The 24,673-nt window shown below is 34.3% G+C and overlaps 1 protein-coding gene across 1 annotated transcript in view; it reads left to right on the plus strand.

Moving 5' to 3' along the window:
* LOC122791334 (intelectin-1-like) overlaps positions 1-24,673 on the plus strand; it is a 349,205-nt gene that overhangs the window by 275,629 nt on the left and 48,903 nt on the right. The window contains exon 6 of the mRNA XM_044059049.1: positions 18,862-18,965. Within this exon, the coding sequence (XP_043914984.1) occupies positions 18,862-18,965 (104 nt within the window). The remainder of the gene's footprint in view (positions 1-18,861; positions 18,966-24,673) is intronic.

A 24,673-nucleotide genomic window follows, 5' to 3' on the forward strand; every position in this document is an offset into this window, starting at 1 on the left:
GTTGCGAGTTTTTTTTTTCTAAATGACTATAAAATATGTTAGCATCAATTCCGGTATATAATTTATACATCATTGGAAGGCAAGTTGTTGGTCTATAGCTTTTATGATAGCTTGCAGATTCACTCTTAATGAGGAGTATATTTTTTTTCCTGCTGGAGGAGTTGTGGTATTGTATGAGGAAGTCGGGAGTGTCAGAGAAATATGTAAGAGTGGTACAGGATATGTACAAGGGTAGTGTGACAGCAATGAGGTCTGCGGTGGGAGTGACAGATGCATTTAAGGTGGAGGTGCGATTACATCAAAGATCAGCTCTGAGCCCTTTCTTATTTGCAATGGTGATGGACAGGTTGACAAACTAGATCAGACAAGAGTCCCCGTAGACTATGATGTTTGTAGATGACAATGTGATCTGTAGTGAGAGTAGGGAACAGGTGGAGGAGACCCTGGAGAGGTGGAGATATGCTCTAGAGAGAAGACGAATGTAGGTCAGCAGGACTAAGACAGAATATATGTGTGTGAATGAGAGGGAGAATACAGGAATGGTGAGGATGCAGGGAGTAGAGGTGGCGAAGGTGGATGAGTTTAAATACTTGGGATCAACAGTTCAAAGTAATGGTGAGTGTGGAAGAGAGGTGAAGAAGAGAGTACAGGCAGGATGGAGTGGGTGGAGAAGAGTGTCAGAAGTAATATGTGACAGACGAGTACCAGTAAGAGTGAAAGGGAAGGTCTACAAGAGGGTAGTAAGACTAGCTATGCTATATGGGTTGGAGACAGTGGCATTGACAAAAAGGCAGGAGTCAGAGCTTGACATAGCAGAGTTGAAGATGTTAAGATTTGCACTGGGTGTGATGAGGATGGACAGGATTAGGAATAAGTATATTAGAGGGTCAGCCCATGTTGGAAGGTTTAGAGACAAAGCCACAGAGGCAAGATTATGTTGGTTTGGACATGTGCTGAGGAGGGATGCAGAGTATATTGGGAAAAAGATGTTAAGATGAAGCTGCCAGGTAACAGGAATAGAGGAAGGCCCAAGATAAGGTTTATGGATGTGGTGAGAGAGGACATGCAGGTGGTTGGTGTGACAGAGCAAGATGCAGAGGACAGGAAGAAATGAAAGCAGTTGATCTGCTGTGGTGACCCCTAATGGGAGCAGCCGAAAGAAGAAGAAGAACCAGGTTGGTGTCTGTTCAGGGTGCATATATAAGTAGTTCTTACTCAGGCCAATATCTTCATGTAACAATGCTAATATTGTTAGCCATGAACTTAGATTATCCTGGCTTGGAGTTATCCAGTTAGGAGCTTTTCTTAATCTTCCTTCAGTTTCTCTTGCCGTTCCTTCATCCCATTTCATATCCTGTACTTTTGAACTTCTTACTATCTCTTTTACTTCTTATAGAAATTCAATATAATTGTTATTTTCCACAGGGTCTTCATAAATATTTCTGAAAAATGTGTGAATTTCTTCTTTTTGCGATGGTGTCTGTTTCTTTTACTTTGCTTTCCAGTTCTCTATAAAACTTTTTGGATCATCAATGAAAGGCTTGTGTACTTCTTTTTTATATTTATTTGCATATCTTCTAAGATTTTCTGCCTGTGCTGCTATCTTTAGTTTATTATTTGCAATAGTGTATAATAGGTACTGGTCTGTTGTAATAGTGCACACTGCATTTATCAAGTCTATCTTTCTAAGTATATTTTTAGATCTGTTCCCTCTTCTATACTCATCTAACAGTGGCACTTCTTGTCTTAATTGTTTTATAGTTCTCTCCATTCAATAGTGCTTTGATGGCATTTGATTTCTTCCCTTCCTTTTCCTTATTGCTCTGTATTTTTGTGATCAGCCTTTATCTATTATTCACTTTGCTGGACAATAATATATCCTATTTACTTCTGTAATATCACACGAATTTCTGTTAATAGTCTTGGTTACTGTGTTCATTTGTTTTATCAGACTTCTAACATTCCGGGTCTTATTGACTTCCTGTAATCTATTTCTTTCATTGATCTTAATCTGTCTATCCATCGCTATTACATCATACAACTCTTCCCTTAGATCTTTTGAGAGCACATGCTTTATTCTCCATTTCCTATGGTCATTCTACAGAAAGTTCCAGAACTTCTTCTTGTGACATATTCTCTTCAGCTGTATCTTGCATCATCTGTTGCTCTTTTTCATATGGGAACTCACTGGCCTATATTCTACAATATTGACTGCATCAGTGTTTTCAGAGATTCATGTTCCTTCCCTTGCCATCCAACTCCAGCTGGATTTTTGTACTGGTTTCCTACTGAAGGCTCCAGAGTATCATCATGTGGCAACTGATCAGATATTTCCCATTCCACCTGTTTCTCCTTAATTTGGGGATTCAGTGTTCCATCATTCTGTAACATTAACAGAGTTGGATTTTCTGCACTAAATCCTTCACTTTACAGGTAATCCATAAATTCATTTTCTAAAATTCTCCATTACTAATACTCTTTTCTACTTCCTCTGATGTTTTTTTTTTATTTTTGTATTGCAAAATTTTCCATATTTGGATGCCTTTACCTATATTTAGCTTCAAATATCTTTGGTGCTGCTTTTTTGTATTGATTAGTTTTGCTTTCTCCTTTGCATAAATATTGCACCATATTAAATCTCTTTTTCTTTCCCATAACCATATTTCGTCTTCAGATTTCTCCCACTCCACCGGTTTCTTCTTACTTTGGGGAATATTTATTCCATCTTGATGAGACATAACCTGTGTTAGACTTTCTGCACTAAATGCTTTCTACACTAAATCCTTCACTTCACAAGTATTCCATAACTTGCGTAGAATTCCTAATATGAACACAAGGTGCCATTTTCTACTAATGCATTATGATGTAAATCTAGTCATTAAAAAGCAATGTCTATATAGCATTGTGTTTTCTGTCATTCTAGTTCAAATATTCTCTTACCTCTGCAGAATTTCTCATATCACAAATACAACATTTTCCTTTTTACAAAAATGGTATAAGTTTAGTGTGCAAAAGCAATTTCTGATGGCTACAGTATTCTGAAGTTAAACAGCTCCATTAAGTATGTTTTTTTTGGCTAAATTAACTGTATAAACAAAAGCGTCCTGTACCACTTACAGTTACAATCTTGCATGCTGAGGGGCAGTCTTACTAGTGGGAAATCATGGCTGCCACAGTGTAATGTTATTATTGTTAACAGCAGAGTAGTAGAAGGAGTAGTAGTAGTACTAGTATTAGGAGTATGAGTAGAAGTAGTAATAGTACTAGTAGTAGTGGAGGCGTATAGTAGTAGGAGTAGCAGTAGTAGTACTAGTAGAAGGAGTATGAGTATGAGTAGAAGTAGTAATAGTACTAGTAGTAGTGGAGGCGTGTAGTAGTAGGAGTAGCAGTAGTAGTACTAGTAGAAGGAGTATGAGTATGAGTAGAAGTAGTAATAGTACTAGTAGTAGTGGAGGTGTGTAGTAGTAGGAGTAGCAGTAGTAGTACTAGTATTAGGAGTATGAGTATGAGTAGAAGTAGTAATAGTACTAGTAGTAGTGGAGGCGTGTAGTAGTAGGAGTAGCAGTAGTACTAGTAGAAGGAGTGGGAGTGGAGGAGGAGGAGAAATCGTAGTACAAGTAGTAGGAGGACTAGTACTAGTAGAAGGAGTAGCAGTAGTAGTACTAGTAGTAGGAGCATTAGCTGTAGTTTTAGTAGTATCAGCAGGAGTAGTAGAAGTTCTTGTAGGAGTAGGAGTAGTAGTAGTGCTCATAGTAAGAGTAGGGTACTAAAAGTAGGGGTAGCAACCAAGTAAATTTGACATGAACAGATGTTGTCATTCAAGAAAAGAAACTTTTTAGTGCGTTTGTCCCTAAAATGATTGGGACTTTATCAGAATCTAACATGGATGTTAAACCAACACTTTAAATACTCTCAGTTGCCCATAATTACATAATGAATTAATTAAAAAATGCATTAGATCTTAACAATACAAGCTGAAAAAATATATAAACAAATCATTAACATGTTATTGCTAAACCAGTAAGGAATTACTAAATAATCTCATTCCATTAATACAATATTTAAAAATCCTGAAAGTATACCTCTCAGCTGTACAGATTTATACAGAATGTCCAAATGTTTACCTCATATTTTTGCATGCTTTCTCATAAAATTGTGGTTTAATGGCAAATCACTGGAAAATCTTTGCATGTTGAAGTCATATAATAATGATAGAAATTTGTGTTTCAGATTTCATGCCCTTCAGAAAATTCATGCTAAATGCAAAACCTGCTATTCTATTAATTTTCTAAGGTTGCAAGAAAAATATTTAAAAATTGCTCCTATTTTGGGGCCTTTGACCCCCCATTATTTATGAGTTTGTCCATATTTCTTTCTCTAAAAGGTGGAGAGGTATGCCTGAAAGTCAAGAATGTATTTTAACTTAAATTGTTATATCAATTACTAAAAATGATCTAGTGGAGACCAATATTAGAAACTTATGTGCAAAAACACTTCTCAAGATTCCTTCTTAAAATTCCCATAATCTAGCTGCTGTCAACTTTAAACTACTGTTAGCCAAAATTATATAATTCAAACCAGGTAATCAAGATGTGTTTAAACACAATTGTCATAAAAGCTCTTTATACTCAAACTTTGTCTCCCAAGTACTACCTATATGGTCATCAGTGACTATCTATTGCAAAAAATATTTTTTCTGAAACTTTTGCAATATAAAGAATGCCTGTATAAAGCATTAGTTAATATGATTGTCTTTATATTGTAAATATGCCCACTAATTCTTTCTTTTAACCTTCTCACAATTTCCCCTATATAAAAAGCTGTTCAGTAAAGGGACTTGGGCTAAATTCACAAACTTAGATGCATCACAATTGCATTGGCCGGGGCATTCAACCACCCTGTCAAAACATCAGCAGTTACATTTGGTCAGTCAGGAATATATTTACATGAACTGCGGTGGTGGTGCTGCAGTAGCATTGTCACCACACAGTAAGACGTTGTCCTGTTCGATTCTCAGCTAGAGCATCTTCTGTGTGGAGACATGCATGAATGGGTGTACCTTTGTTGAAGGTTGTGCGTCAGGGCTGGCAACTCGTCACGTAAAAATCTACTGCCAATCATTAGCGGACCGGAGTTCTGCTGTGGCGACCCCTAACTGGGAAAAGCTGAAAGACACAACAACAACAACATTTACAGGTGCTACATTTACTCATCCAGTTATGCATTTTGTTGTACTGTGTTTTATACCGATTATATCATCCCTCCAAATTTAACATTCTTTTCCCTCTTGTAAGTAATAATAGGTTTATCCTCTAGTTTCCTCTTAATCTCACTGGGGAATGTCACATCAGAAATATGTTCAATAATCAGTTTAATGTTGGCCACATCTACTGTATATTTTATTGTTCAGAGGAACAAGACTCCCACCCATCATCACTAACCAGCCAAACCCACCACGTCACATGCCACATCACCTATATCACCAACTTTCTCACTGTCTCCCAGACCTACCTCCACCATACAAAAGCTCCTTCACAAACTAAAACCATGCACCAATGCCCCAGATGACATACTTGCAGAATTCTTACAACTATCTGCCTCCTCTATTGCATACCCCATCAGCATTCTCCTTAACAGGTCCATTCAGGAATCCTGTGTACCTGATATCTGGAAAAAGGCATATGTTCTTCCACTTCATAAAGGTGGCAATAACTCTGACATTCCTAACTTCTGGCCCATTGCCATTCTCTCTCCTATCTCAAAAATACTACAGAAGTGCATTCACACTCACCTCCTTAGCCATATGACTACAAACCACCTCCTTTCCCCCACTCAGCATGGCTTTAGGCCAGGACATAGCATTAACACTGCTCTCATTTTTTTCCTGGACACAGTTACTAGAGCCAGGGATGATGGATCCATAGTCTCTGCACTCTTCCTGGATCTATCAAAGGCATTCAACACAGTTTCCCACTCCCTTCTGCTTACTAAACTCTCTAACCTTGGCACCTTTCCCTCCACCCTTCAGTGGTTTTCCAACTATCTCAGCCATAGGCAACAAGCTACCATATGACAACGCTGCTCCTCTCCTTTTACCAACACTAACATGGGAGTACCCCAAGGTTCCATACTGGGTCCTCATTTATTTAGTATATTCATCAACGACTTTCATGCAATTCTTACCCACAGTACTGTAATCCAATATGCAGATGATTCTACCATTATCTGCTCTTCTAAATCTGCCTCTACACTACAGCAGTTTACCCAAAAGGCATTCACCGCAACTGAATCCTGTATGTCACAAAACCATCTTGCCCTTAACCCCAACAAAACTAAATTCATAATATTTACCCCCAAAAAATATAGCCCATTTGACAAGTCTGGCTTTTCAGTTCATTCCCAAAACAATACTGTTGTTAATGTTGTTCCCAGTACCAAATTGCTCGGTGTCATCATTGATGATAACTTACCTTTTGATCTTCGTATCCAGAACAACATAAAAACAAAACAAAAAAAAACAAACAAAAAAAACATCAAAAGCTAGGTGCCCTCTATAGGCTCAACTACTTTCTCAGCTTCTCTGCAAAAAAGGCTCTTGCCTCCTCATTCCATCTTCCTACTGTCCTACATGGCGCCCCCATCCTAACCAATATTCAGTCCTCTCTAAAAACTAAACTCAATTCATGCTACAACAAAGTTGCCAAATTTGCTACAAATGCTAAATTCTCCTCTCACCACTGTTCCACACTACAACTTAATTGGCTGGAATTCCCCCATTACCTCAGATACCTACAACGTACTACTGCCCATGAAATTATTTACTTCCCGGAAATCTGCCCAGCCCTCACTGACATTTTGACCATCTACCATCTGAATCGACACCTAAGGTTAGATAACAAAATGCTATTAAATACTGATAAACCTACGCTCTCAGTCGGTCAAATGCATTACTCTTTCACTGTCTCCAAGCTTTGGAAAAATATCCCTCCTTCAATAAGAACTATCAGTAGCTCCACTTCTTTTAAAAACTCCCTTAAACTTCATCTCTCATCCCATTGGATATGCACCCGCACCCTTAATCACAATTCCATTACCTGACCTCCTCTCTAAAACCATCTCATCCTATCTCTGCACCTATGCTATTTTTTTTTCTTTTTTTCCCTTCTGTCCTTTACATCAACTGCTTCTGCTGACACTTAGCCAGTGCCATCCCCACTCTAAGCCTTCTGCCTCCTTCTTTTTCCTTTATACAGCCTCCTCTCTCATCTAACAACCATACCTACCATCTATCCCTTCGATTTCTATACTTCTATCATGAGTTTAACAATTCTTTACTTATATCACCATGTTATAAAATGTTATCTCCTCACTACTGTAATTCTTGCCATATTATTGAATACTGTTATTTACTTATCTAATGTATTACCACCACCTGATATATTCTGTATTGTATGTTCTTTTTATATAATTACATGTGGAGCTTTTCTCCCTGGGCCTCCACTGAAAATGGGCTCATTTCTGGCCCAGTGGACTTTCCCAGTAAACAAATGCAATAAATAAATAAATAGATAAATGAATAAGACTGACGGAATACCCACTCTCCCCTTCAACGTGCACAGTTTATAGGGTATAACATAGAATCTTATAACTGGTTCTCTGATAGTAACTGACTTATTATGTGTTTGAGACATGGATGCCAAGAAATTTACCAGGTGATCCCTGTGCCAAAATGGCTTATTGTTTTCTATACGTTAACTAGTACGCTACCTATCCAAATGGTAGACCTATTTCTAAGCTTACTATTTTCTTTGGATTTTCCTTTCAGAAGTTAGAAATTATCTTAGCCTTTAAGGCATAAGTATTTTTTGATGACTTGCTCCCATATGAGGAGTAATTATTTAACAGTTACCATGTTGTATCCACTGTCTCACTTTTCCTTTTTTTATCCATTCCTTCAACATCTCTATAACCCACTCTGTCAAATACTAGAAGAAGGAATACATGTTACAATGGTAACATAATGTATACTATTTGTCTTCATAGAGTATGCAGAAATATTTAACCCTGGCTAAACAAAGTCCACTACTAGATACTACTATATCCGGTGGCATTATATGTACACTAATACGTTGTCTCACTTTACAAAGGCTACATGAAATAAAGCAATGTTTATGGTTTGATACTGGCATCCACTTTGAATAAGTATAACCCTTAACATTACATTTTTCCAGTTAATGTGCAAGCCCATCAGCATGTAATCTAGCCCATGACTTTTCAAGTTATTCCATTTGTCAGAAATGTATAGTTATTACTGGCTTGATGTTTGCTTGACATTCATTGTACGGTTTAACTTTTCTTTCTTCTGTATGCTTATCCATAGCAATCTGTCATACACATTGACTGGCCAATACATTCATTCTTGATTTTTCAGGATGTTTTGACCCTGGATTTTCAGTATTATAGAATTATGTTGTATAGGGTTTTTACTGCAGACCCCTACAATATGCAACCTTTTATAACTATTTAACTTGCCATTGGTAATATTATCAAATGAACATTTATTCACTAAAATATTCTTCATCTTATGACAATAATTTGAAGCTGGCTGTAGTGGCATAGAGTGATAAAGACCTGATTATAGCCCAGACAACCCAAATTTGATTAGCAGCTCAGTTGCTTAACAGCAGGTAAAGATGAGAGTGAACAGCTGTCTCTAGCTTGCACGTCCTAGGACAGGGAAGCAGACTGACCTCCAATCAACAGCACAGGTTACTGCACCTGATGAGCATGAATACATTCAAGCACATGCTACCTTGGGGGTCGTGGCCAAGATATACACTGACTAGCAGCAGTTTCTTCCAGCTCTGCCAATTCTTCCTACTTCTAACAGGATTTAAACTTCAAAAATAATCCATTTGGACTTTTTATGGCATTTCATGAGTTCTATCAACTTACTTGTACATTATTTAAAAAAATGATTTACTTTACATGAAAATTTCCTGTCAAAGTCTTCAGATATCATATTGCAACATCTCTGCCTGAAAGATGAGCTATACCAAGAATAATTCCTCAGATTCTTCTATTAAGAAAGAACTTTTATCTTTAACAATAACTCTACAATAGATGTCATTGAAACTTGACAAAATGGACACAAAAATAGATGTCTTTGAACAGAAATGCTCAAAGGAGATGGATTTAATTCATAAGGAATTACAACTTCAAAAGACTCAGATATCTGACATAGAACAATCTCTCAATGATGTGGATGGAAGGCTTCAAGAAGGAGAAAATAACACAGAGTTCCTTCTGAAACAAAACACCTCTTCGAAATAAAATAGATGAATTAGAAAACAGGTCTTGCAGGAACAACCTACTAATTTTTGGTTTGCCAAGCAACATAGAAGGAAGTAACATGGTGAGTTTTTTAACTACATGGTTACCAACTGTCTTAAATCTTCCTGAAGCCCTTTCATTTGGGATAGAAAGGGCATACAAATCTATTCTACACCTTCTAATAAAATCACTCCTAGATCTGTTATTGTGAAATTCATGTCTACACAAGATAAAGAGCTAGTATTGAAAACTGCATGGTCTAAGTTCCCTATAAAAATAAATGACAGTACTATATGTTTTGACAATGATTATTCTTCTGTAGTTATGGCTAAAAGAAAGCTCTTTTTACCTTTAGGGAACTAAAAAAGAATCAATTAAAGGTACACCTTCTGTTCCCAGCCAGACTAAAACTATTTCTCACAGAGGGAATTAAAATCTTTGATGATCTTGACTCTACTGTATCATACATTAAAACACACAAATTAATTGACAAACTTAAGACATGGAATAGAACAGCCCTTCATTAAAGAGAATTGCAGGGAATAACTCTTGGAAATCCTCAGAAAAAAAGAAGAAGCTCAAGGACAAACAATTGTTTCATTTTATTATTTTTGTCTTTAAGTCCTTTTAGATTTTCACCAACATGTTTCACAGTTTTACCATTCTCAAAACTCATTTTACTATTATATCTTTGAATTATAGATCGATTAATAAGGTAAGTCCCAGAACATAGGATTTCAGTTCAACTAAACTTTGAATGCTTGGTGGGTAGTTTAGAATAACTAGATAACTGTGCTTTTGGGACAGGAGATTAAGAGGTTCAATGCATTTGTTTTGAATGTGCTAATATTAGTGAAATAGTTTCTATGCTGTGTAGTTGTTAGAACTGAGTGCTGCAGCTGATGTCTGTTTGCTTTTAAACATTGTATTTCCTTTGTTGTCTTTGTCTGGGTTCAAGCATTGTTTTCTTTTTTTTTTTACTTTTAATAATGCTTTTGATGTGATAAATGTTGAGCAATGGCTTGTGTTGACTGTTTGGATGGTGTTCCGTGGTTTGTGGGCACTATACAGGCTTAATCCCATTGTTTTTTTTTGTGTGTATATTGAGAGGTTCCCACTAAAAGCAACAAAAGTAAGCTTTAGCTGGTACTGGAATGATGTCTCAAGCATTAGAACTTCTATTTTCAAAAGAAAACTGGTTTCTGCTCGCAAAGTCGCAAATACATCTCAACAATGCGAACTTCGACCCTTGGAGGCAGGAACTGAATGGGACCTTCAAACGCTACTTGCGATACTCTTCTCAGTGATCTTCACAATAATATAAGCTTTGAAAAAGCATGCAGGAAAAAGAAAACATAGAAATGGTGCTTTTCTGTTGTCGGGGCAACAGTTATAAAGAGTGCATACAATATTAGAATGTGCTCAATAGCGGCGAAGTAACCTTTTTATGCACATTAGTTAAATGATGTTGCTTCTTTACCAGCATGTTTGCTCATCCATTTAATTCTCTCTTTTTGTCTGTTAGTAAACAACAACCAAAGTAATACCATTATTGCTTTATTTTTTCATGTGCATAACATCGCTTTTAAAGTACAGTACTATATATGTTTACTGAGCTGTATATTAATGCATTAGAGTAAAACATTGTAGTGCATTTCTTTCTGTGCTTTGTTTCCAAGGTGTGTGGTCCCTTCTGTTCAGTCAGAACATATATAAGCATGTAAAGCCATCAGAGGCCATCACCACACATTACAGGGAATGATATAATGTAATCTGTTTTAATGGAAATGTATCACTTTTAAAAAATTGTCGAGGCAGGAATTTAATAGGACTTGCTTTTAGTATGGAAAGTGAATTGATGAGTAAACACTCAAACATATAGTAACACTACTGATGTAAAGTAAGAAAGAAGAAATATGTCTTGGATGTATTCGTTCATATTTTTAACTCTAAACTATACAACTGCCCTGTTTGGTATCCTTTTATGTTGTGTAAGCAGGTTACAGATATACAACTGTTGACGGAGCATTTGGAAAATATGTCTTAGCTGTATACATTCATATTTTTAATTCTAAACTGTACAGCAGCCCTGCTTGGTACCCTTTTCTGTTGTAAAAACAGGTTATAGATGTACAACTGTTGGTGGAGTATTTGGAAGTAGGAGAACTCATTTTCCATTCTACAGTTTGCTAAAACCAAGTGTGAATGCCCTGCAACACAAATATAACATGGTTTACAATTACAAGCAGGGAATGAATATATTATTGGTTTTCATAAGGAACTGAAATATATAACTGATCAGTAGAATAAGAGTTGCTACTTTGCCTTAATATACAGCAGTTTATTAACTAGCTATCTGCTATTTTTCATTTTATGATGCATAGGATTTTTATATATAAATATAAAAATGTCTTAAGATTATATCTACATTTTAGACATGCCTTGTTTTGATTAATATAGTCTTTTATCTTGCTATACATCCACTATACTCATTAACAATTTGTTACATCCACAATATACTCAAATAATCATTAACACTTGATCCTTTCTATTAATGCTTTCCATGATAACAAGTATTATTTTCAAACCTTAATTCCTTAATACATTGATTTATGAGTTACACGTAAAATATTAATATTTCTTGTATTTTGTCACAAAATAATATTTATAATTTATTATGGTGGGGAGGAATTTACTGTTGTTGGTAAGAGGGTGGTTGACTCAAACAGTACCCTGTTTTAGTCAGGAGTCTTTTGAACTCCATGAAGGGGGTAATGGCGAATATAGTTTTAATTTATATGTATATAGTTAATATTTGTTATTTTTTTGTGACTAATATTTCAAGAAGTTTAACTAATACATGAATCTTATATCATTTGGATCACAAATCTGTTAATTCCTACTTAATTACAGTAAGAATATATTCATATATGTACACATATAAGCATCTGAAAGATCATACTCTAGTATACATACTTATTCTTTAAAATGTCTTCATTAAAATGTATTTCTATTAATATTAATGGGTTAAATAATGGCTGCAAAAGGGGGGATTTATATAAATATCTTAATCTTTTTAATTTTAATGCTGTTTTTCTACAAGAAACACGTTTACTAAAGGAAGACATACACAGACTCAATAATAGGAAATATTCTGTATTATCTAGTTCACATCATCAACAAAGAAAAAAGAGGTGTAGTTATTTTATGGAACAATTCCCTCCCTTTTATTAAAATAATAAATACATACAGTGATGATCAAGGTATGCTATTTGCCATCACTTTAGAACTGAATAAAAAAAATATATACATTCATTAATATATATTGGATCCCTGGGATTGGTTCTCATACTGTCAAGCAACAACTAGATCAAATAGTACACCTCTCAAAAGGAAACATCATATTTGCTGGAGACTTTAACTGTATAATAAATGAAAAGGATTCTACTGCTTTTAGAAAGAGGATGATAATTTCACCTGTGAAAAATTTGATTGAATTTACTGAATCATTTCATTTTAGAGACATTAATGATTTTGATGACTCAAAATCACTTTTTTATACACACTTCTCCCCAAGATATGGCATATACTCTAGAATTGATAGAATCTATATCTCAAATCATTTAATTAATAATATACAAAAAGTCAAAGTTCATTCATGCCCATTATCCGACCATAATGCAATAGTATTTGAACTGTCCCAGCACTCAGATTATATCCCTCAAATTAGAAAAAAAACAGCATATCTGACTACTTTAACTAATCTGAAGCTAAGAATTTTATTAATATTAATACAACCAAAGGTACATCTGTTATATATATCGGGGATGCTCCTAAAACATATTTATGCGGGAGAATAATTAATTGGTACAGTAACACCAAAAAAACTTTGGGAAAAAGAAATAAAAGTTCTACAAGAAAAAAATTGATTCTGTAAAATTGCAAAAACAAATAACTAAATCCAATAGAACTAAGAAAATTAATACCTTAAATAATAAATATTTATAAATCTTCAATCATAAGACCAAGATTAGTTTGGAGAGATTTAAATTTATAAATGTTTCTACTAATCCTAAATCATTAAAGAGATTAGCCACCAAAACTAAGAGGTTAAATAAGATGCATCATATTAAAGAGATATTTTCTGAAAACAAAGAGGTTGATAACAGATCTGTGGCATAAAGAATTTAGAAATCAGTTTACCAAGATTAATCAAAATTCAAACGTATTATACTCTAAAATGAAGGTAAATTCCTTTATTAAAAGATATACTAAAAGTAAATTATTGGAACAGCAAGTTAACACATTAGATAAACCCATCTCATTATATGAGATCAAAATCAAATTAATATTTTGAAACAAAATGAGGCTCCTGGTAATGACGGAATCATCCCAGAGATATATAAATTACTTCCTAAAGAGTCACTTCTCTTATTACATCAAGTTTTTTTCCCAGTGTCAAGAATGTTTACAATCCCTCCCTCTTGGAAATATACACCCATCTCTCCTATTTTGAAAACAGATAAGGACCTCTAAATGCTCTTCATATAGGCCAATATCACTCTTAAATATTGATTATAAAATATTTATGTCCATTTACACCAATAGACTTAAGAAATTCCTCCCTGGTTTAATTAATGAAGATCAAACATGTTTTATTTTAAATAGAAACACATTTGATAGTATTAAAAGAATATTAACCATTATTGACCATGCAAAAGAATCAAAGAAGAATCTAACCTTATTAAGTCTAGATATAAACTGTGCCTTTGATTCAGTTAACTTGGAATACCTATTTCTTACTTTAAAAAAACATATATTTTTTCTGGTAAATTTATTAAATTAATCTCTCTTATATAATGGTAGCTATGCATATATTAAGATTGGTTCATTTTTATCATAAAGGAACTAAACAGGGCTGTCCCCTGTCTCCTTTATTATTCATTAGCCTAATGGAACCTCTAGCCAACTATATAAGAATGAACCCAAATATTAAGGGACTCAATTTGAATTCAGAGATAACTTCTAAAGTACTACTCTTTGCTGATGATCTTCTTCTAACCATTGAGGGAACAAATAAAACTCTACATGCTGTATTTGATTTTATGGAACTGATGCAAAAAACACATTTCTTTTTTTAATGATAATAAAACAAAAATACTTCCTATCACCACTAATACTAATTGTTGAAATCAGAAGTACACTAGATATTTAGTTAATGCAGAGGGTTTAAAATATTTAGGCATCACATTAACAAACAATATAATAGGTATAATAAAAACAAATTACTCTAACTGCATCTCCTCTATCAATAACTTAATTAATAAATGGAAACATCTTTTGTTCACAATGGAAGAAAACTCTCAATTATCAAAATGATCATTCTACCTAAATTTCTTTACATAATTAAATCTACTTCATTAACTCCCCCGAAAAAAATTAATTAAAGAATTCAACGCAATGATTTTGAAATTTTTATGGTAACCAAATAAACCTAGAATATCTATCACAAATCATATGAGGGATTGGTCTTTAGGAGGTATAAGCCTTCCAGACTTAGAATTATACTCTATTTCATCAATAATTAAGGCTTTCCTACTGTTGTTAAATGAGAGTTATTCAGCAAAATGGAAGGAATTGCAAGAAGTCCTTTGCTTGGACACTAATGAGAGAACAAATACAAGTAAACTCTTAATTATAAATAACCCATTTATATGGATATTGAAAAAATATTTTTCTCTAAATACACTTCCCAGTAATACATCTCATTATATGAAGCTCTTATTAAAAGATTTTCGAAATTGTATATATATATATATATATATATATATATATATATATATATATATATATAGTTCCCTATCAGAAGCCTGAAACACTATAAGCTTGAAAATCAAAATCCTGAAACCAAAAGCCTGAAAACTCAAAATCCTGAAAACCCAAAATCCTGAAACTCAAAATCCTGAAAACACAAATAATGCTAATATGCCAATACAAAGACACTAATATCTACCAACTGACCTTGACCCTAACCCTAACCCTACGGTCCGTCACTATCGCACACTCACCTGACCTGCGCCCTAACCCTAACTCACTTAAACCGCCCCAACCCTAATTTTTGTCACTATTGCATTTCATGCCTAACCTGCGCCCTAACCCTAACTCACTTAAACCGCCCCTAACCCTAACATAAAACCAACCGCACACTTACCTGAACCCAACGCATGACCTAACACCACAGGGCTAACAATAGCAAAGCCACAATTACGTCAATATGTCTATCTTGTGTTTTCAGGATGTTGAGTTTCAGGATTTGGGGTTTTCAGGATTTTGAGTTTTCAGGCTTTTGGTTTCAGGATTTTGATTTTCAAGCTTATAGTGTTTCAGGCTTCTGATAGGGAACCATATATATATATATATATATATATATATATATATATATATATATATATATATATATATATATATATAGACATGATGTGCAAAGATTGGATATTCATTTTATTTCCTATTGCATTCACAAAACATGTTATTGTCACTTCCAATTTGACTAATATTCTCCCATTAAAGAAAAAAAAACTAAATTTTTGGTTCCATTTTTTACAAGATGATCATTTAATTACACTAGAACATCTAATTATACATTTTGAATTAAACAGTATTGATTGATTACAACTTCAATCTCTTAGAACTTTCTTGTTTAACAAAATTAATTCATTTCCACAAAATTCAAGATCTCCAATTCCTAAATTAATAAAATTGTTCACCTCTTTTATTTAACAAAACACAACCATTAAATGTAAACTATCAGTAATATATAAATAATTAACATAGAAACAAAAAATATTCCTGATAGTTACTGGACTTACTTCGTCACAACCAATAATATGATTCTTACTGAATTAGATAAAAAATAATTTTGGAATCATCCAAACTAACTACCTCATCATTAAGATGGACAATATATGCTTGGACATTTATGGCTAGAGCTTTTTTCACACCACATAAATTAGAATTGATTATCAAAGATAGGGTATTGTGCTGGAGATGTAAATCTGATTCTAAACCTGACTGGTCACACATGGTCTATGATTGTGTAGTCTTAAAGAAATTTTGGGAAAAAATCAACAATCTTCTTCAAGCACTTTTTACAGATAGATTTGTCTTGACCAAATCTTTGGTTTTATTCAATACTCCAATCCCTTCTTGTATTAGAAAAATCAAATATCCTCTTTTATGGTCTGTGTTAACAGCAGCTAGGAAAACAATAACTAAAAATTGGAAATCTGAGCTCACACCTTCATTTGCAGAATTCAAAAATATTCTTACTGAAGTCTGTTGTTTAAAAATGTTGACTTTTAAGTCAAGAACTACTACAACATCCTAGTCATATACTGTGTGGTCCATTCTAGAGAATATTTTAAACAAAGATCTCTATTTTGTTTAATGTAACATTATGTTTCCTTTTTCCTTTTTATGTTGTAATACTGTATTATTTAGACACTATGTATATACTTTGTTTCCTTTTACTATTATGTTTACTTGTTTTAACTAATAATTAATGTCTTCTTTGAATATATGTAAACAAATTGTATTGTTATGAAACATAATAAAAATTATTTTGGAAAAAAAAAGCACATGCTACCATGGAACATGTGCACATAAGTTGGATGGTTCAGCATGCAGTAGCACAATCCCTATGGCTAACAGCTTGGAGTGCTGCCAAGGTGGAGGAAGTGGTGCTCCACTTGGGGACTCAGCTGCTCTGCAGATCCAGTAAACTGGCCAGCCTAGTGGTGAATGAACTACCCAATATGATAACCAAGGACACTTAGGGAGTTTCACCTAGCTCAGGGATGCCTGGATCCCACCCTATGGAATAAATGAGTCAAACGAGTGCGTGTAGATGAGACATTGGGTGAGGTTCTGCAGACAAAAATTGTTTAATAATTTGGAATCTTTTATAACTGGAAGACATGAATTTATGAGAAAAACAAATGTTTCAGTAGCTATACAAAGAAGATATCAGTATTTATAGCCAGATTAATGAATGTTTACATGAATGAAATAATACATTAAAGAATGGGTAATCTTAGAATGCTGAAGAATCCTGACTTAGCCTTAATCACCCAGTTTGGAACTATGAGTGATCAGTGAGGTTTTATTATTAGAAACACATTTTCTATACATTTATCAACTTTCAAAAGGAATCCAAAGGGTGCAGCTTACAGTGATACTTCATTTAAAAAAATGATCCCTGCTGCTGTTGCAGTATTGGCAAAATGCAAATTGCATAATTTAACAAGTAGTAGCAGAAGGTAGACTGCATGGTTTAATTGGAAGAGATTTCTAGATGCAATATGCAAGGAGGAATAGCAAAAATATAGATGGGCACAAAATGAATGTGAACTGAAAATAAACTCTATGTACAGTCAAGGCCTCTGAGACAAATCTAACAAATAGAAGTTACCAATGAATAGTGAAAAGACTAGTTACTATCAGCTATCAGCAGTGAATGCATTGGCAGACAAATATATGCAGGAAGTGATATTTCATAACGCTGTCATCTGTCAAAAACATACTGCAATGTGAGTCAGCTGCAAATGATTGACTAGCAAGTTGATATCACAGGGTTATTCTCACTGGTCTTTATTTTATCCGTAAGCAAGCAGCAATATTGGAATGGCATGGAGTGCCATACATATACAACAATAATGGACATGCGTTGTATTCTATAGTACATGATTGTATTACAAAGTAATATTTAATTATTATTGCCTTACTAATGTTCTATAATCTGTGCAGTGGTTGATGTGGTTCCAATCAACAAACTACCCAGTTAAATAATAAAAAGGACACAAAATTTTATAAAGGCACTATTTGATTGTTGCCAGTTGTTAATATTTTGATGGTAAATGTAGCACTACTGCTATGTTTTTTCAGATCTACTTTTCCTCATCGAAATTACACTTGTTCGCAAAAGAAAAGTAGATCTCCACTTCACCGAAAGTGCATTTCAACGAAAGTGCATTTTCACTGAAGTGCAGTCGCCAGATCGGCTGACTACAAAAAATAAAAAAAACACAAACAAAAATCTTTTGCAGGGGGGCAATCCCCCCTGCACACCCCCTACATAAATATACCAACTCCAAGATTGCACTACAGTGAGGAAAAGAAAATATTCCCATTCCACCCTGTATTGTGATCTCCTTAGCCAGTTTTCAAAGTTTCAGTACTTCAAATAAGTGGTCTCACACAAGTGAGTTTCGAAGTACTGAAACTTCGACCAACCAAATGGATCCTGTTTTTTTTTTCAGACAGAATAAGTGCAGACAATGAATTTGCAGTATAACCAGATACTATTTTTTAAAGTTGTTAAATCATTGTGAGTTACTCTTTTATGGGTTGTAACAATTATAGTTGTTAAGAATATTGAATCCTATTTCTGTTAATCTTTTGTCAGCCTTGAATAAACACACTGTTCATTCAATGTGTCTGTTTTCATGCATTTACCATTGTGTTTTACAGATGAGTTTGTTCCAGGGTTTGTACAGTTCAGAGTGTTCAACTATGAGAGAGCTGCAATGGCAATTTGCTCAGGAATGAAGGTGACTGGTTGTAGTACTGAGCATGTAAGTTATTCAGCAGTTTGTTTCCTATTTTAAACACGTAAAACTGAATCTTTTGTAATAAAGTATAAAAACACTTCTACAGTGAGAGGGACATACTTTAATGGATACAACCATTTCTGAAGCCATATAAGCAGTAGTGGTTTACAGTTAAAAATGTTAGATCTGTCCTCTAGTTTGAATAGACTGTATTCTGGTCTTTTCTGTGCTGGGAACCTCTGAGGAAACCTTAGAGTGTGCTTATTGTGATTGGCCAGTAGGTTATTTTGTTCTTTATTGTTTTCTTTGTCGGTATAAAGTTGTCAAATTTACACAAAACTTCTCATTGTATAGCTTCAGATAGCAGTGTCCTGTATAGATCCAGGTGCTTATAATCTCAATTTCCCTATAAAACTTCTCCTAAGAGTTTGATGAACGCCATACAGTATGTGTGAGAATCGGGGCATTGCTTTGTGAGACTAGACTAAGATTTACCTCTCACATAAATAGCATAGCATATATGTAAATATAGGGTCTATATCATATGATCTAAGTTCCACAACTCTGAATCATTAAAAGTCGAACTTTAATGATCAAAATATTAGAACTTCGAAAATAAAATAAAAAAAGTTAAAAAAAAAAAAAACACTTTAAGCAGGGGGGCAAGCCCCCCCACACCCCCCACACCCCTCACTACTTAAATATACCAACTCCGAGATCACACAACAGTGCAGAAAAGGGAAACCTTCCCTTTCTGTGCTATATGGCAATCTCGTTATAAGATTCAAAGTTTTAGAACTTTGATCATTAGGGTTCGATCTTTATTTATTTGAAGTTTTAAAACTTCGATGTTATGATAGGGACCCATATATATATATATATATATATATATATATATATATATATATATATATATATTTACATGGGTCTACTTCACTTGACCTAAAACTCATCTGACTGACTCCCATTTGACCAACACCCATTTGATCTAAATTTCAAATGACTGACTATTCATTTCACTGACTCTCGTTTCAATCAGATATAGACTTGTTATGGGTTTCCCTTCATCTGTGACTTGCTTGTGATAAAAAGAATTACTGTAACATACAGTGCTGACTGTCAGAATATCTATAATCATGTAGGAAGTACTGCTGTATTGTTTCTGAATGTGGGTTTGTCTCTTTATATTTTTATGGGAAGTATTTAAAGTAGTTTTGCAAATGTTTTGTGCATACACAGCAGTAGAGGCAGCATGTAGAGTACTGTAAGGCAAGTTAAAGTTATATGCCCCTATTACCCACTGTAGTGCAATCCTGGATTTAGTAGATATAATTAGGGGGTGTATGCGGTTTGCAGTGAATCAGAAATCAAGTCACAGGTGCATCCTTTTGTTATTATCACTGCATACATTTCCAGTAATGAGACACCCAGCTAGGAAAGTTTCCCTTCCTTCTTACTTTTATATCTGGCTATGCCTAGGGCATTTGAGGAAAATCCGTGACAGAGCTGAACCATGGATCTGGTCTAGTTCTTAGAGACAAATAAGATCTGAGCCAGAGCAGGCAATGAAAAATATGGAAAACCTGTTATAAACACTTTATATAAGTACACATAATGTAGGCATCACTCCATATTCAGTAACAGAAATGCTGACTTGGGCAGGTGAAAACACTTTTTTACTTTTGGACTAATAAGGACTTAATGTACGTTAGTTTTGTCTAGTGTTGCTGTCAATGGTTAAACATCCTCTAGGAAGAAACTAGCTATATTACCACTTTGTGGAAATAAACCCTCTGAAATGCTGCACTATTTACCTTTATATAATAGAGCATATCTTGATTGCTTTATAACATCTCAGAGTAAAAAAAAAATCAAGACTTTTTGATAACCTGTGTTTGATATAAACCATAGATACACTGTACCACTGCAATGTGCTCCTGAAAAGTATATACCATCTTTGACTGTAAAGCTGTATCAGATATAACTGCCAATCTTTGACAGACAGTTACCTCTAACAAACCATGTCAACAACCATTTAAAATTCCATAATTGCTCTTTGATATCGTACATCATCGGCTCCCTCAAAATGAAAGACAAATTCTGTACACTTCTGGTGTATCCTTGAGAAAAAAAAATAAAAACTTTAACAACCATAAAAATATGGTTGCCCTCAACAAGCCATTTTTTTTTTAATTTGCCACTGTTCAGGTAATGGCCCTTTGTATTCATGGACTGAATTATTTGCACATTTACAAAGTTTGATGGTGAGGAAAGAGAAAAATATAAATAATGTCTACAGTAGTACAGTAATTTATGACAACATTTTGCTTTTGTACATGTGTAATCGATCTCATTCCATACAATAACCAACCATATCAAAGAGTGTCTTGTCTGAATTTAAAAACAAAGTTAAAAATGTGATGTAATACCTGTTATATGAGTGACATAGGTTTTGAAATTTCTCAAACTTTTGGTCAAAGCGAGAGCAATTGTAAAACCCATACTGCTCTAACAAAGGATATTACAACACATCTGTGTCTTTATATTTTCAGTTTGTGGACTGCTCATAGATGCATACACTGTCCATATGCTAGTCAGAAAACATAACTGCTTTATACTCAGTCTAAATATCTCCCAAACCATGTGGTAAAATACAAAAAAACAACCAAAATCAAAACATGGTATAAAATCCAATCACAAATGACCCATATCGCATAAAATTCAAGACCATTTTATTTAATAAAAGTTTAATACTAGAGAAACATTTAAAGTTTAAAACTCTGCAGTAAGCACTTTCATTCCTTCTAACTTTTTACAAGAAACTTTATCAGACAAGTCGCAGCCTCATTCCATTCATAATTTTGTAAGGTAATAGAATGTAATAGAACATAACTAAATCATTAATGGAGGGTCACACCCCCTTAATGGAACCCATATTCTAAAGCTGTTTATATAATCCATACCACCCAAAAAATGGCTATTTATTCAAAGGGATTTTCAAACCTTTTGAAACATTTTAAAAACCTATTACTTTCCCCTCTAAATTATCTCTTCAGTGTTTTTAATTTCAAAATACTCATAATGGACACATTTTCATTTAAGCCTGGCCAATACCTCACATTCAAGCACATCTGCCAGGTGAGCTCCAATTTCTCCAGTAGTAGCAGCCAAGCTCCCCCTCTTTCATTCACATCCTAGGCTTCCAGTATAACAAACTTAAATAGATGCCCTGGAAATTCCCTGCTATGTTTAGCTAGTGCATTAGTTTCTTTTTTTTACGTAATGTCCCTTAGATGCTCATATATTCTATTTTTCGGTCTTCGTTCCATTTTTCTGATATAATAACATTCACATTGATAGCATAGGACAAAGTATACCACTCTTTACGTACCACAAGAAAACTTTCCATAAATCCTATATTTTGGTCCATTTATTTTTGCTTCACTTGTTTCTAAAATATATGTACAACAGGAAGATGTCACATTCAAACATGTATCCTAGCCTTCTCTGTTTCTTATGATTTTCAAAAATATTCTTAAAAATACAACCCTTTTTATAAACTATAATTTTTTCCCCAACAAAACCTTTCAGATCTTTATCACAACTTATGATATTCCAGTTTTTACACAAAATATCTTTCACTAGATTGTTCTCAGTAATAAAACTGGTAATGAAGGAGCTACTAAAAGTTGTTTTTTCAATTTCCATCTGGGTGTTTGTTTCAGAAACCCCTTCATTAGAATCAAATTTCATCACAGCCTTATTTTCTTGTAAAAGATCTTTGTTTCCAAGGACCTCTGATCATCCCACTAAAATTAGTAAAAGTGCCCACGGTCTCTTTTCACCTGGACTTCCACCATTACCTCCCTAACTATCGATGTAACCACATTTTAGAAACATCCCCTCCAGTTTATGACATTCCTTCAGGAATGAATCGATCAAGGAGACCATGCGAGCTGCCCACACAAATTGACCTTTTATTACAGCCCACTTTTGTTTAAATGGATGGCCACTATCAAAATGAAGAAAACTATCTGAGTAAGTCTCTTTCAGAAATATCACAGAAACAAACCTTCTATTCGGGGCATCTTTCTTTAAAACTACATCTAAAAAGGGGATCTCCTCATCATTAATAGTGTGCCTAAATCTTAAGAAGGATGTTGTCACCTTAATATATTCTAGAAATGTCAAGATCTCCTCGATGGGGTCCTTCCATAGGATGAATATATCATCCAAATAGTGGGTGTACAGATGACAATAAGAAAAGAAAGGTGAATCCCATAAGTATCTCCTTTCCCACTAAAACATGATGATATTAGCATATAGACCCCCACATGATGACCTCATAGTCACGCCTTCCAGTTGTAGATATAATTAATTTTCAAATAAAATGAAATTCTTTCTTAATACCATATCCAACAATTGTTCATACATGTTGGCATATATTTGAGGGACTCCCTTTCTTACCAGATAATCACAGAACAATTTCTCCCCCAGATCATGTGGGATAACTGTATAAATCCTTAATATCCACACTTAAAAAAAATAAAAGTGTCGTCAAATGGTATAAAATTTATTCTTTGTAAAAAATCTTACATAACCTTGCATATATTAGGTTCTTTCATTACAACATTTTTTCAATTTAATGTCCAAAAATGTTGCCGGGGATAAGTAATAGAACCTCTAGCATCCACTACTGGGCACATAGGGGGCTGATTCACATCCTTGTGTACCTTAGGTACCCCAACAGTAACTGGGGTAATTGGATATCAAACATTAAGATAATTTAGCTCATCCAGGTTAATGCACCCATCAATGAATAAATCCTGTAAAAAAAACTTTACTTCTCCTATATGCAACATTGAGTTCATTTAAAGAATTCCTCTCATAAGTTTGACTAAGGAGAATTTTTCTTATTTTCTCACTGTAATCAGATTTAATTATTATGACTAGCCCCTCACCTTATCTGGTTTCATTATCTTAATATCAGTAACTTCCCTTAAGCAGTTGAGTCTTATTAGCTCATCCCTGCTCAAATTATTTCCTTTTTAGTTGTTAGCCCTACCCTGTACTTTTAGGTTACGTATATCCAATTCACAAATCCTTTCAAACACTTATAAAGTTGGAAGTAAAGGGGGATAGTAAGTACTGGAAGTATTAAGTGTGTTTGCTACAGTTTCCATATTATGAAACATAATGCTCAAATTTAATTTCCTGACATATTGTTTCAAGTCCATCAAAACATCTACAATATTCAATGATTTGTCAGGTATGAAAGTCAAACCCTAATCAAATATATTGCACATCCCAACATCCACTGTAAATGAAGAAAAGTTGTAGACTTTAAAATCATTTGTGCTATTCATTGTTACATCCACAGGTGGTAATATATATTCACAATATTGTTCGTTTCCACAGTCAATTCAGTCATCTCCTACCCCTGCCAAACCCCCTTGAGTTGCCTATGTGTTCATAGGTTCATACGTTCATTGATGTGTACTAGGCTAATGGCACTGGAGCCTTTACAAGCCTAGACCATAGGATTACCCTGTCATCGTGCCACTTGACCTTAGTTTCCAGTGTCTCTCGAGTAGAGTCACTGGAGTGATCCCCGGGGTGAATTTTCTATTTCCCATCTACTCATCAAGATTTCTCTTGAAGAGGGCCAGTGAGGTGCTCTGTTTGACATGTATGGGAAGTCTATTCCATAGCATGGGCAGTCTCTGGGTTAT

This window comes from Protopterus annectens, chromosome 17.part0 (genome assembly GCF_019279795.1).
Source record: "Protopterus annectens isolate FY-2018-M chromosome 17.part0, PAN1.0, whole genome shotgun sequence".
In the NCBI taxonomy this organism is placed as follows: domain Eukaryota; kingdom Metazoa; phylum Chordata; order Ceratodontiformes; family Protopteridae; genus Protopterus; species Protopterus annectens.